The sequence below is a fragment of the Carya illinoinensis genome, chromosome 7 (assembly GCF_018687715.1).
Source record: "Carya illinoinensis cultivar Pawnee chromosome 7, C.illinoinensisPawnee_v1, whole genome shotgun sequence".
NCBI lineage: Eukaryota > Viridiplantae > Streptophyta > Magnoliopsida > Fagales > Juglandaceae > Carya > Carya illinoinensis.
Genome location: NC_056758.1, coordinates 34,232,006 through 34,243,593, shown reverse-complemented (window position 1 = coordinate 34,243,593; position 11,588 = coordinate 34,232,006). Strand labels below are relative to the sequence as shown.

The 11,588-nt window shown below is 38.3% G+C and overlaps 2 protein-coding genes across 3 annotated transcripts; both read left to right on the top strand.

Annotated features, from left to right (window-relative positions):
• The first annotated feature begins 3,043 nt into the window (after positions 1 to 3,043).
• LOC122316684 (glutathione S-transferase-like) lies at positions 3,044 to 4,174 on the top strand. Its single transcript, XM_043133399.1, has 3 exons — positions 3,044 to 3,274; positions 3,369 to 3,417; positions 3,522 to 4,174. The coding sequence occupies exons 1-3, from the start codon at positions 3,122 to 3,124 to the stop codon at positions 3,977 to 3,979; spliced, it is 660 nt and encodes a 219-aa protein (XP_042989333.1). The 5' UTR covers positions 3,044 to 3,121; the 3' UTR covers positions 3,980 to 4,174.
• A 1,611-nt stretch (positions 4,175 to 5,785) lies between these two features.
• LOC122317362 (high mobility group B protein 9) lies at positions 5,786 to 9,041 on the top strand. Of its 2 annotated transcripts, none has more exons than XM_043134413.1 (6): positions 5,786 to 6,542; positions 6,787 to 6,865; positions 6,968 to 7,130; positions 7,291 to 7,389; positions 8,210 to 8,565; positions 8,733 to 9,041. In XM_043134413.1, exons 1-6 carry the CDS (start codon positions 6,391 to 6,393, stop codon positions 8,835 to 8,837), a joined length of 954 nt encoding a protein of 317 aa, XP_042990347.1. In that variant the 5' UTR covers positions 5,786 to 6,390; the 3' UTR covers positions 8,838 to 9,041. The 2 variants fall into 2 exon arrangements, with proteins under 2 accessions (XP_042990347.1, XP_042990346.1); XM_043134412.1 differs by having other exon boundaries at positions 8,192 to 8,565.
• The last annotated feature ends 2,547 nt before the right edge of the window (positions 9,042 to 11,588 follow it).

Here is an 11,588-nt window from a genome sequence, read left to right as displayed (position 1 = left end):
CTTCAGCCCAAAATTTCTTACTGAGTCCAGCATTCAGCAACATACATCGCACTTTCTCTAATAAAGTACGATTCATTCATTCTGCCACACCGTTCTGCTGCGGTGTACCTCGTACCGTGAAGTGTCTAACAATTCCCTCTCTCCGGCATACTTCCATGAAGGGGTCTGAAGTATACTCACCTCCATTATCAGATTTGAGTCGCTTAATCTTCCTGCCGGTCTGAGTCTCAACCATTTTCTTCCAATCAAGGAACATTTTCAGCACTTCATCTTTATTCTTCATCTTATACACCCACACGCGACGAGAATAATCATCAACAAAAGTTACAAACCAATGTTTACCTCCCAAAGATGCATTTTGGGTAGGTCCCCAAACATCGGAGTGCACATAGTCAAGAATTCTCTGTGTATTGTGTACTGCGGTTCCAAACTTGATCCGCCTCTGCTTCCCCAATACACAGTGCTCACAGAAAGATAGTTTACCATTCTTGGCACCTTTGAGTAAGCCTTACTTCACCAGTGTTTGCAAAGCTTTTTCTCCTGCGTGTCCCATACGCATATGCCAAAGACTGGTGGTGTTGGCATCAGTCTCATCTAGCTTCTCACAATCTGTGGAAGCTCTTCCATCAACAGTACTTCCCTGCAAGAAGTACAAGTTTCCTCGCCTTAAACCCTTCATTGCCACCTGAACTCCCATTAGTACTTTGAGAGTTCCGTCTTCAATGGCGATTCTGAATCCCTTTGAATCTAGAGATCCCAGTGAGATGAGATTCTTCCACAAGTCCGGAATATACCGAACTTTTGTTAGAGTCTTGACGCTGCCATCGTGCAGTTTTAACCGAATGCTACCTATTCCCTGTGTCTTACAGGTACTGTCATTGCCCATAAGTATTGCTCCACCATCGATCTTTGTGAAGTCAGTAAACTAGTCCCGATTGAGACACATATGATAGGTACATCCGGAATCCATAATCCATTCATCGGAATGACAAATGGATGATGAACTTATCAAGGAAAAATCTGAATCATCATCTCTGTCCACGACATTGGCTGTAGAGGGTTGATTCTGCTGTTGTCCCTTCCGGTTTGGACAATCCTTCCTCCAGTGTCCTTTGTTGTGACAAAAGGAACACTCGTCTCTGGAGAGTTTTCTGCCGATTGATGAACCACGTGATATGGCCTGGGTTTTCGAATGAAAACCATTCTTCTTTCTGGGATACCTTGACTGTGGTCTCCCTCTTGCTGTTAAAGCTTCACTTGATGTATCTTGCTGTACCTGCTTATCCTTTTTCCGGTACTCATTGCTAATTAAACAACTAGATACATCGTCAAAACTAATACTTTCATTCCCATACAGTAGAGTAGTAATTAAATGCTCATATGTATCGGGCAAGGAATTTAACAAAAGTAAAGTTTTATCTTCATCTTCGATTTCAACATCTAAGTTTAACAAATCAGCAAGAATTTGGTTGTAACTATTCAGATGTTCAGACATTGAAATACCTTCACGAAATTGAAATTTGAAGAGCTTCTTCTTCAAGTGCAAACGGCTCTCAATGCTCTTCTTCATGAACTTATCCTCCAATTTCTGCCAAAGTATCTTAGCATTTGTCTCTCTCATGACAAAATACTTTTGTTCTTTGGTAAGGCATAATCGGATTGTACTACAAGCTTGAGTATTAAGTTTCTTCCAACCCTGATCAGTCATATCATCTGGCTTTCCTCCCAACTCAATATCCAACTCTTGTTGGATCAACAAGTCCATGACTTCACACTGCCACATGCCGAAGTTGCTTGTTCCATCGAACTTTTCAACTTCAAACTTGGCATTTGACACAATGGACCGACGTCCTGAGCTACTGGCATGTTCAGAACTCCTGTCTCTTCCATATCCTTCCATTTGAATTTAGAAAATTTAGACTCAAAATTTCAAAATTCTAACCGTACGGATGAGTCCGGAATGATCCAAATAGTAGAAAAGCACAATTTGATTGCTGAAATCGGACTCCGAATGGCTTAGATCAGGCCGAAAATGGATATAAAAAATGGACGGTTCTGATTTATCTGGCGCGTGGGATGCACGCGCTGCACAGTGCGAGTGGGCAGTGAGTTGGTGCTTGGATTACACGCGCTACAGTACCGTGTGCGCGTGGGGGAGAGTGAGGCGCGTGGAGTACACGCGCCGAACCTCTGTAGGGCGCTTGGGGGCGCGTGAGGCATGTGTCCGTCATGCGTCTTCAACCTCTGGAGCGCGTGGGGGCTCGTGGGCGCATGTGGCTTAGTCGTCTTCTTCTTCCGATGCGCGTGAGGGCACGTGGATGACAACAGATGCATGCTCTGACCTTCTAGGGGCGCGTGCGGGCTCGTCCGACCTCCGTTTTCGATTCTGTTTGCGGCAACGGATTCATCTCGACGTGAGGAACACCCTGGAGTTGTCAAAAATTGATTTTGAGCAACTTGAATTTTCAAACAGCTCGAACCAGATCTCTGATACCAATTGTTGTGCCTCTAACCTGTCCGAAAATCACACAAAACAATTTTAAAGTGGTTCAGCAAATTGCTTACGTCCACTGAAGCCTCTTTTATAGAATTTGTACAAGATTTATGAAAATTTACAAATTCTCAATTCTCTCACGTCCCTCTTTCTCTTTCTTTTCTCTTCTCCTCACTGCCTCCTCTGCAGATCAGAACTCTCCTATTTATAGGAGGAGTTCTCCTCAACAGGCTGCTAATTTCGGTGCAGCATTTTGCTGCTGAAAACATGGGATGGGTGCCTAATAAAAATAAAGTACCGAACAATGCCTAACAAAACAATGCACCTTACGGTGCATGTGCAACTCATGGCCACTTAGGTGGCTTTCAACACTATTCTCTTAATTAAACATCAAAATAAAGAAATCTCCATTTCATTTATTCCTCATTAAACTTTCAAAAGAGGGAAAAAAGAGAATTTATATATTATAAAAAAAATTATATTTGTTTCTTTCTATTCGGTCCTCCCAAACAGTCAGGATCTAAATCCCATCTATATATGGTCGAAAACGAGACAAGAATTCGCTTGTAGAGCACACAGGAAAAGAGTGAAGAAACAAGCAAAGCCCAGAAAGAGTCTGCACTACCAATGGCGACTCCAGTCAAAGTGTATGGACCAGCCATGTCCACAGCTGTGTCCAGAGTCTTAGCTTGTCTTCTTGAGAAAAATGTCGACTTCCAGCTCGTCCCTGTTAATTTGTCCAAGGGCGAGCAAAAGAAGCCCGACTTCCGTAAGATCCAGGTACTTTGACATGTAAAAATCTCTCTCTCTCTCTCTCTCTCTCTCTCTCTCTCTCTCTCGTGCTAAGCTATAGATCTTTCCTTTACTTTAACAGCCCTTTAGCCAAGTACCAGCATTTGAGGACGAAGGCATCTGCCTCTTTGGTAAATATAGCCACAATCCCGTTATTTTAGTTCATTCATTTCGATCCTTCGACAAATCTAACTCCATATTATTTTCCTCTATCTTTTGCTTCTGAGTAATTCAGAGTCTAGAGCGATTTGCCGGTACATTTGTGAGAAGTACACGGACAAAGGAAATAAAGGACTATACGGAACAAACCCAGTAGCAAGAGCATCCATAGACCAGTGGCTAGAGGCCGAAGGGCAGAGCTTCAATCCACCAAGCTCTGTTTTGGTGTTTCAGCTCGCGTTCGCGCCGCGAATGAAGATCAAGCAAGACCAGGTGGTGATCAAGCAGAACGAAGAAAAACTGTCCAAGGTGCTGGGCATTTACGAAAAGAGGCTCGGCGAGACCCGGTTCTTGGCAGGGGACGAATTTTCTTTGGCTGATCTTTCGCACTTGCCCAACACCCAGTACTTGGTGACAACTTCTGGTAGAGGGGAGCTGTTCACTTCAAGAAAGAATGTGGGGAGGTGGTGGAACGAGATTTCCAGCCGAGACTCTTGGAAAAAGGTGGTTGACATGCAGAATAAGGGTGCTTGAAAACTTGCTTGGGGATTTGGTGATGGCATTTCTTGAATAAATTACTACAACCGGAGGCTTCTTGGCCTTCTTCTTCTTCTTCTTCTTTTCTTAAAAAAAAAACTTATGTATGGTTGGGAGACTATTATTCATAGATTTGAAACGCCCAAGTGCTCCGTAGTTGAAAATACAGCATGAGCTTGCTTTTGCTTTGCAGCTGTGTTTAATGTCGGAATTCTGGGCCTCGAGAATTCCATGCAGCAGCAACGTTTTGTTTTGATAATTATTGAAAACCTTGGGATTGTAGAACGCGGTTGGTATCGTCTCCTACAAAGACATCAACCCTCGCTACAAAAGCTTTTCCAGATTAAGCAAATTCTCCATAGTCCATTCTGTAAAGTTCTACATCACTTGCCTCCATAATTAGAGATATAGATTTTACGCCAAACTTTACGCCAAAAATTCTACCTAAATTTTTGGTAGATGCTCCCAATTCCATTAGAAAAAACTGACCAAGTTGAGTTCGGAATTTGTTTAAAAAAAAAAAAAAACAACTCAAGTTGTCCACAATTAGAATCAATAAATTCGAAGTCCGAAGATTGGCTATCTTGGGCCAAAGTCTAATTCTTGGCCCAATGTTGACGTTGACCCATTTTTACTCTCCCCACCCCAATTTGCAGCCTACTTTGATAGCCGAAAACCAATTTAATCCAGTCTTTAGGGCTATTCTAAATTCTAAAAGCCCGACTCGGTCCAACATAATTTAATTAATTGTATTTTATATATGCAATTATTTAAAAATAAATAAAATTATTGTCAAGTTAAATTGAAAGCAAAATGACACAGCCTTGCTCTCCATTCCGACCAGATATAAGGTGAAGTCACTGTAACAGGAATAAAAATTTTATTTATAGTCTTTACTTGAGGACTGTATATGTAGACTTTTTATTAAATAAGAAAAAATATATTTTTAATATAAATATTTTTATAATTTTAAAAATAAAATTATCTAAACCTACGTTACAATTTGGAGACTGTAAGTGAGAATATTTGGAATCTAAAAATGGATTGAAAACACTGAGCAACCCTATCTAAATCTAAATCATTCTAAGATATACTACTTATTTCACTTAAAATATAGATGATACTTATCTATTTGAAATCCCACCAAAAAAATATTAAAATGTTGTGGGCCCACGTAACGTGTCTATTTTGTCTTTAAAAAATGGGATCCTCAAATGCGATTGGACATCATTGCATTTACCTATTGAGGTTATTTCTAAACGTTTTGAGTGAATTCAATGATCTAACGTAAACACAACATTAAATACTAAAGTTCAAAGCTCTTTTATGGACATAATTAAACATTATAACGCTCATATGATATATTTATTACTCTTCAAATTCGAGAATTCAATTTAGTCAGATTATTAATTAAAAAGGTTTGCCTTTACAGCTTGAAGGGCGCTTCAAGTTTAGGTGTTGCAGAAGTGATTTCACAAACCAGACCATTGTTTTCTTGGTTCTCCATGTGAGTTTAGGCAACTAATCCCTGTCTGGGTCTTTCTACTTTCTAGTCCAGCCAATCTTAAAATTTGTAAAAACGGTAGAATTCCAAAGAAAAAAAAAAAAAGACTAGATAATCGTGTTATGTTCCATCCACGTGATTTTCAGAGTCAGCAAATATACACGTGAAACAAAACAAAAAGGATTTTCCAAGTAAGCTATCTCAAACCACCCAGTCAAGCTCATGTATGGGAGGCCCAAACATGTTTCGACGGATAAAAAGATGATCTACCATAAAAACCGGATAAAGAGCAGATCCACAGAACGATTAACCAGCGTCCAAACAAGCTATTGTTGATCCAAGCCTGATACACATACCGTTCTGTAACTTGCGCAGCAGTACACTCAAGTGCGCATACACACTATATCAACCCCCTAAAGTCTCTTCAGATATCTACCACCAAATGTACCCTAAAGATACGCTTTCAGACGCTATCAGAACAAGAAGCCCAAGTGCATGTCAACGTTTGGAGAGAAAGAGAGAGAGAAAGAAAGAGAGGGTCATCACTGGTCATGCAGCTGCAGAGATGTCAGACTTCGAGTGCCACGAGAAAGAGCGTGAGATAGCGAGGGGAGAGTAGTGGCGTGTAATTATGAACGTAGCCTGTGAAAAATAAATAAGCATTAGGACTTCGCAACAGAGCTTTGCCGTTCTTTTCAAAAATGGCACAAAAAGCCAACTTTGTGTAACCGTTCCCTCCCCACGCGTCCAACCCTCTTATTAAATCAGCTTCGGCCAGACTTACAACCCCTTAACTACGATCTTATCTTAGAAATCATCTTTATTTATTGTTGTCATTAATATATGTCACTGTCTTTTTGACTCTTCATTCTTGCTTCATTGATTTTCCGGCGACCGGGAAAAAATGTCGCCGGGAGGGAGAAACAAGAGCTGGAATGGAGTGGAGGGTAAGCATTACCCTGCTCCACTTGCCTCCCATGAGGATGTTGTCAGCGACCCTATAGTCTTCTGGGACACTTTGAGGCGCTTCCATTTTATGATGACCACCAAATTTATGTAAGGCTTTTAGTTTCATTTCCCCCTTCTTCCGTCGGTTATTATATTCGGGGATTGCCACATCGAATACTGTAACATTAGATAGCAGATAATCCGATTTTCATGGGATCTATGCAAATGGGATTAAAAAAATAAAACTCTTCTTTTCTATTTGAACCTTGTTTGTATGTTTATTAATTTCAGGTTTGATTCATGTGCTTGTGTTCTTTAATCCTCCTTTATTTCTCCCTGTGGTATTCTTAAGGATTCCTGTGATTGGGGGCAAGGAGCTAGATTTGCACATTCTTTACGCAGAGGTTACAAAAAGGGGCGGTTACGAAAAGGTTCGGTTTTTTCTCATCCCTTCAATGTAAAAAATCCAATATATTCAGTCTTACTTTGGATTACATTAGGATGTTCGGCTGAGAGGACCAACAAACGTGTAGGTTGTTGCAGAGAAGAAATGGAGGGAAGTGGGTAATATTTTCAGGTTCTCTCCAACAACAACGAGCGCTTCTTTTGTACTGAGAAAACACTACTTTGGTCTTCTTTACCATTATGAGCAGGTTTACTTTTTTAAGCTACAGGGTCCTGTGTTTACCCCAACAGGTAGTTGATCCTTTTTACATCCTATTTTTTGTGTTTTTTCATGTCCTTTGTTTTAAGAGGTACTTTTGTTCCTTGATCTTGTCCTTGACTATTGCTTCTTGATCCGATTTCTTTTCTGCTGTTTCTGTTTTTATTTTTTATCAATTTCATTTCTGTGCAGTTCCATTTCCTGCCAGCAACCCTTTGTGGAGACCTGAATTGGCTCTAGTGGAGTATTCCCCCAAAACGACTACAGATTATGTGGAACCACTTATTGAAGGTATTCTCATATTTCTCATCATTAATTTCTCTATTTTACTTGGATATTAATGCAAGCTGGTCTTTCCATTATCTTTATTTCACTTCATGGATAATTAAGACAGGAGGATAAAGTGAATGTCAACCACACCACACATATGCGTTGTGGGGTTTAATTTCCCTGCCACAAAATGTTTTGTTTAATTTATGGGACGCCAAGCTGGTTGCGTGGTTAACCTATTTTTTATTTTAGGATATGCTTGATGTGCATGTCTATCCAAGTGATTTCTCACTCTCCCTTTGCACTGGGTCCCACTACTATCTTATACTAAGAAAATAGGAGGCTGTCGTCTTCTAAATGTTGAGAATTAGTTTAGTTGCCTTCAATATCAGTTGAAAAGTCGATATCTTAGATTAAATGGAGATTTGTGCCATAATTACGCATAGAGAAATGTTGTTCTTTCATCCTGAACTTTGTTGTCCAAATCACATGGGCTGGTGTGCTGCATTTTAAGTGGCTATTATAAAGTGGTTGACTTTGATGAAATTAAGGATGAAGAGTAGCATTACTGTTTCGCGTAACATATTGTGATTTTCTGAGTTCATATAGTAAGAGTGGATCATGCTTCTTCTAGCTGATATGCGAGCAAAATGAAATGATTATTATTTTCTGTGACTGCCCAATTCTCAAAGATGAGTTTCTTACCATGAACTGTTTCAAGTTTGTAATCTCTGAATTAAGCTTTGCTTTGAATTGATTGGATGAGCTAAGCTATCGGCAGAACTTATTGTGTTTATGTCACTATTTGCTTCCTAATTTACAGGCCCTTCATGTTTCTCAGCTACTGGAACAATTGAAGGGAAGTTCGATTGTGGTTATTTGGTATCTGTGAAATTGGGTTCTGAGACTCTTAGAGGAGTACTTTACCATCCGGAGCAGCCAGATTCTTCAGTCTCTGTTCCTGAATCTAACAGTGCTATTGTACCATACACCCATAGTCCTTGCCACTCAAGTCGTCGTCGTCGGAGAAGTAGAAGAAGGGGAGACCCCAACTACCCAAAACCGAATCGCAGTGGCTATAACTTCTTCTTTGCAGAGAAGCATTACAAGCTCAAAGCTTTGTACCCAAACAGAGAGAGGGAGTTCACAAAGATGATCGGTGAGTCATGGAGCAACCTCAGCCCAGAAGAAAGGATGGTAAATCACAGACACGATGCTAAATATTTTTGGGTTATTCTTTTGTGAAATCATTTTTGTCTTGCATGGTAGAATGAAATCTGTCTGATATTAATCATGATTAATCTTTGAGATCAGTAAAAGTTTTGAACACTTGAATTTCATTTGCTTGTGATGTTTTCTTGTAGGTTTACCAGAACATTGGGTTGAAGGACAAAGAACGATACAAGAGAGAATTGAAAGAGTACAAAGAGAAAATGAATCTCAGTCAAACCGTGGAACTTGGAAGTTAAGAGAGCTGACTAAGAACAGAGGGAGCCGCCAAAACCAAAAGAATTTGAAGGGAACTTTTTGAGTTGTACAATTATCTCTATACGTATGTGGTACTGTTAGAAAACCGCAATCTCTTGCATGCATATTGATTTTAACCCATGTCGCGCTGATGTTGCTGTTGGATATTCTGGATGGCAGAAAGTCAATACAGAAAATTGAATGCATGAGTGACGGTAAAATGAGGTGCCGGAAAGGTCTTCTTGGGTCTCTGCCATCATGCCCATTGCCCAAAAGACTTGGTTGCATCACAAGTTAACATTGCTTGGGCAAACTATAGGCCTTTAATGGCCTAGGGAATTTAATGCAAGGCCTCCTATCAAGTTCTAAAACCCACTCTTCGTCGCTATGGGCCATATGACTTTTGACTTCGCTTCAGTCCTATAGAAAGACTTCATCACTATCGTGTTACGCTTCTAACATCATCCTTGGCCATACCTCTTATTGTTCAATTTTATGGTTATATTTTCGAGTCTTGATACAATCACGAGAAGAATTCAAGGGGTGCAATAAAAATTTGAAAAAATTTAGTTGTAAGTATAATTATGCATTAATATGTGCATTAATGTATTGTTATTAGTTAAAAAGTAGATTTTATTAAAAATAGTGTTAATTTAAATTTTAAATATGAAAAAATCAATATTGGTACACAATAAGGAGATTTTGTTTATATGTAGTAAAATTTTAAAAGTTTGTAGGAAAAATATAGTTGCAAGTACAATTGTGTACTAATCTGTGTATCAATGTGATGTGATTGGTTAAAAATTAGATTTTATTGAAAACAGTATTAATTTAAATTTTAAGTATGAATAAATCAGTATCGGTATACAGATTAGTGGGCTATTGTGTTTGTATGTAACAAAATTTAAATTTTTATGCTGGTTATTAATGTTTAGATGAACAGTACATACGAATTGGTGCACCCTTGCGCACTCTCTGACATCAGCAATTATATTATATTAAAAATAGAAGGAAGGAAAAAAGAACAGAGGATGGGGAGAAAGAAATTGTTAGATTTTGGTGAACTCGTTCATCTTCTCCAAATCATTTTCGCACGGTAAATATTCGAGAAAAAAAATTGTGCCCAGATTTTTGCGCACAGATTTTCACATCATGGGTATTCAATCTTTATCCTCCCCCTGGCATATTAGCTGATCTCTTTCGCGAGCTACATCTCTGCTTGAGTTGAGTTTTCCAATTCTCGATTAAACGGAAAGTCTTTATATAGGAGTTTTGTTATGTTGTTATGTACAAGTAAAGTTGTATATTAATTTACGTATCAATACTGATTTTTTCATATTCAAAATTTAAATTAGTATTATTTTTTAATAAAATTTATTTTTTAGTTAATCATATTAAATTAATGCATATATTAATGTACGGTTACGATTGCAATTAAATTTTTCTTTATAATAGGTCTAAACATCAACTAAAACAAAAACATTACTACAGTCTGGTCTAAAATATCCTATTTTTTATTTTCAAATTTATTTCCATCTCTTTATTCCTCTCTCTCTCTCTCTCTCTCTCTCTCTCTCTCTCTCTCTAACTTGGGAAAATCTCGTGGGTTTGCATTTTGAGCACACTTTCTTCGATTTTGCTCCAAATCTGCCGCTCCGATGTACTGATAGGATTTCAAGTTTCTCAAATTCATTGCTTTATTTTCTATCTTACAACAACTTCACTCCATATATTCTCTCCGGCTCATCCCAAAGCACAAGTTTATGTCACATTACATTGCAACTATGGTTTAACCAGCTCAAAGTGTTTGGCTTCCTCTAAACAAAATCTTAATTTTCAAATTCAACTTAGTGATTCTCTCTATGAATAATTTTATTTAGATGATTTCTGGGATTTGGAGTTCCCAGACTGGTCAATGGGTGCCAAGCAACCATACGGGAGATTCTCATCCCTTCATTTTTCATGAAATTTTTCCCTCCTATTTTCGTCTCCAGCTCGTCTTCCAACTCCTCATTTTGTAAGACCAAAACACACCGTTTCCTTTTGTGTGGCATGCCAGGTAGAATGAGGGTGCGCGAGCATGCTTGCCTTTAGAGTTTTCCTTTTGCTGCATCCCGTTGATTGATCATTTTGGCTTCGTGGTTCAATCGCTTTATTTTTTAAGTAATCAACTTAACAACAAAATTTAGAATAAAATAATTTTAAACAATATGTGACAAAAGATTGATTCGCTATTAAATGAGAGTAATGCTATATATAATAAGATATGTAAGTCTAACCCACTTATTTTGAAAAAAAGTAAAATCTACTATTGAAAAATAATTTTTTTAAAATGACTTTTATTGATCTATTTTTTTAAAAATGAGTGTGTCACATAGCTTGTATCCTTAAAGATTGCAAATATTTCTCTCATTATATTAATATAATTACTGAGAATGGAATGTGATTGATTCATCTTTATCACTGCGCTTTCTTGAAAGAGGGAGAAAGGAAAAAAAAAAAAAAAAAAACCTTATTAAGGTACCATTTGCATCTGAAAACCGGACTTCTTGGCATATTTTGCTTCATTAATATAAAAATATGAACAAAGATCCAGAACGTGTGCTACAATACGACCATGCAGGGAGAAACGAGGTTTTCACTTTGAATTGAATACCTTTCAAAACCCATGACACATCCAGTGAAATGTATGTGCATACTTGGGTGTGGCACATACCATTTATAAAAATAAAACAGCTCAAGATCTCCTGTCA

Bases quoted from the DNA above. Each gene is read 5' to 3' on its own strand.
- LOC122317362 (XM_043134412.1), top strand. From the start codon at position 6,391: ATGTCGCCGGGAGGGAGAAACAAGAGCTGGAATGGAGTGGAGGGTAAG. The intron at 6,543-6,786 runs GTAAGGCTTTTA...GGTATTCTTAAG, and splicing joins ATGATGACCACCAAATTTAT to GATTCCTGTGATTGGGGGCA. The intron at 6,866-6,967 runs GTTCGGTTTTTT...ACAAACGTGTAG, and splicing joins AAAGGGGCGGTTACGAAAAG to GTTGTTGCAGAGAAGAAATG.
- LOC122316684 (XM_043133399.1), top strand. From the start codon at position 3,122: ATGGCGACTCCAGTCAAAGTGTATGGACCAGCCATGTCCACAGCTGTG. The intron at 3,275-3,368 runs GTACTTTGACAT...TTACTTTAACAG, and splicing joins CCGACTTCCGTAAGATCCAG to CCCTTTAGCCAAGTACCAGC. The intron at 3,418-3,521 runs GTAAATATAGCC...TGAGTAATTCAG, and splicing joins CGAAGGCATCTGCCTCTTTG to AGTCTAGAGCGATTTGCCGG.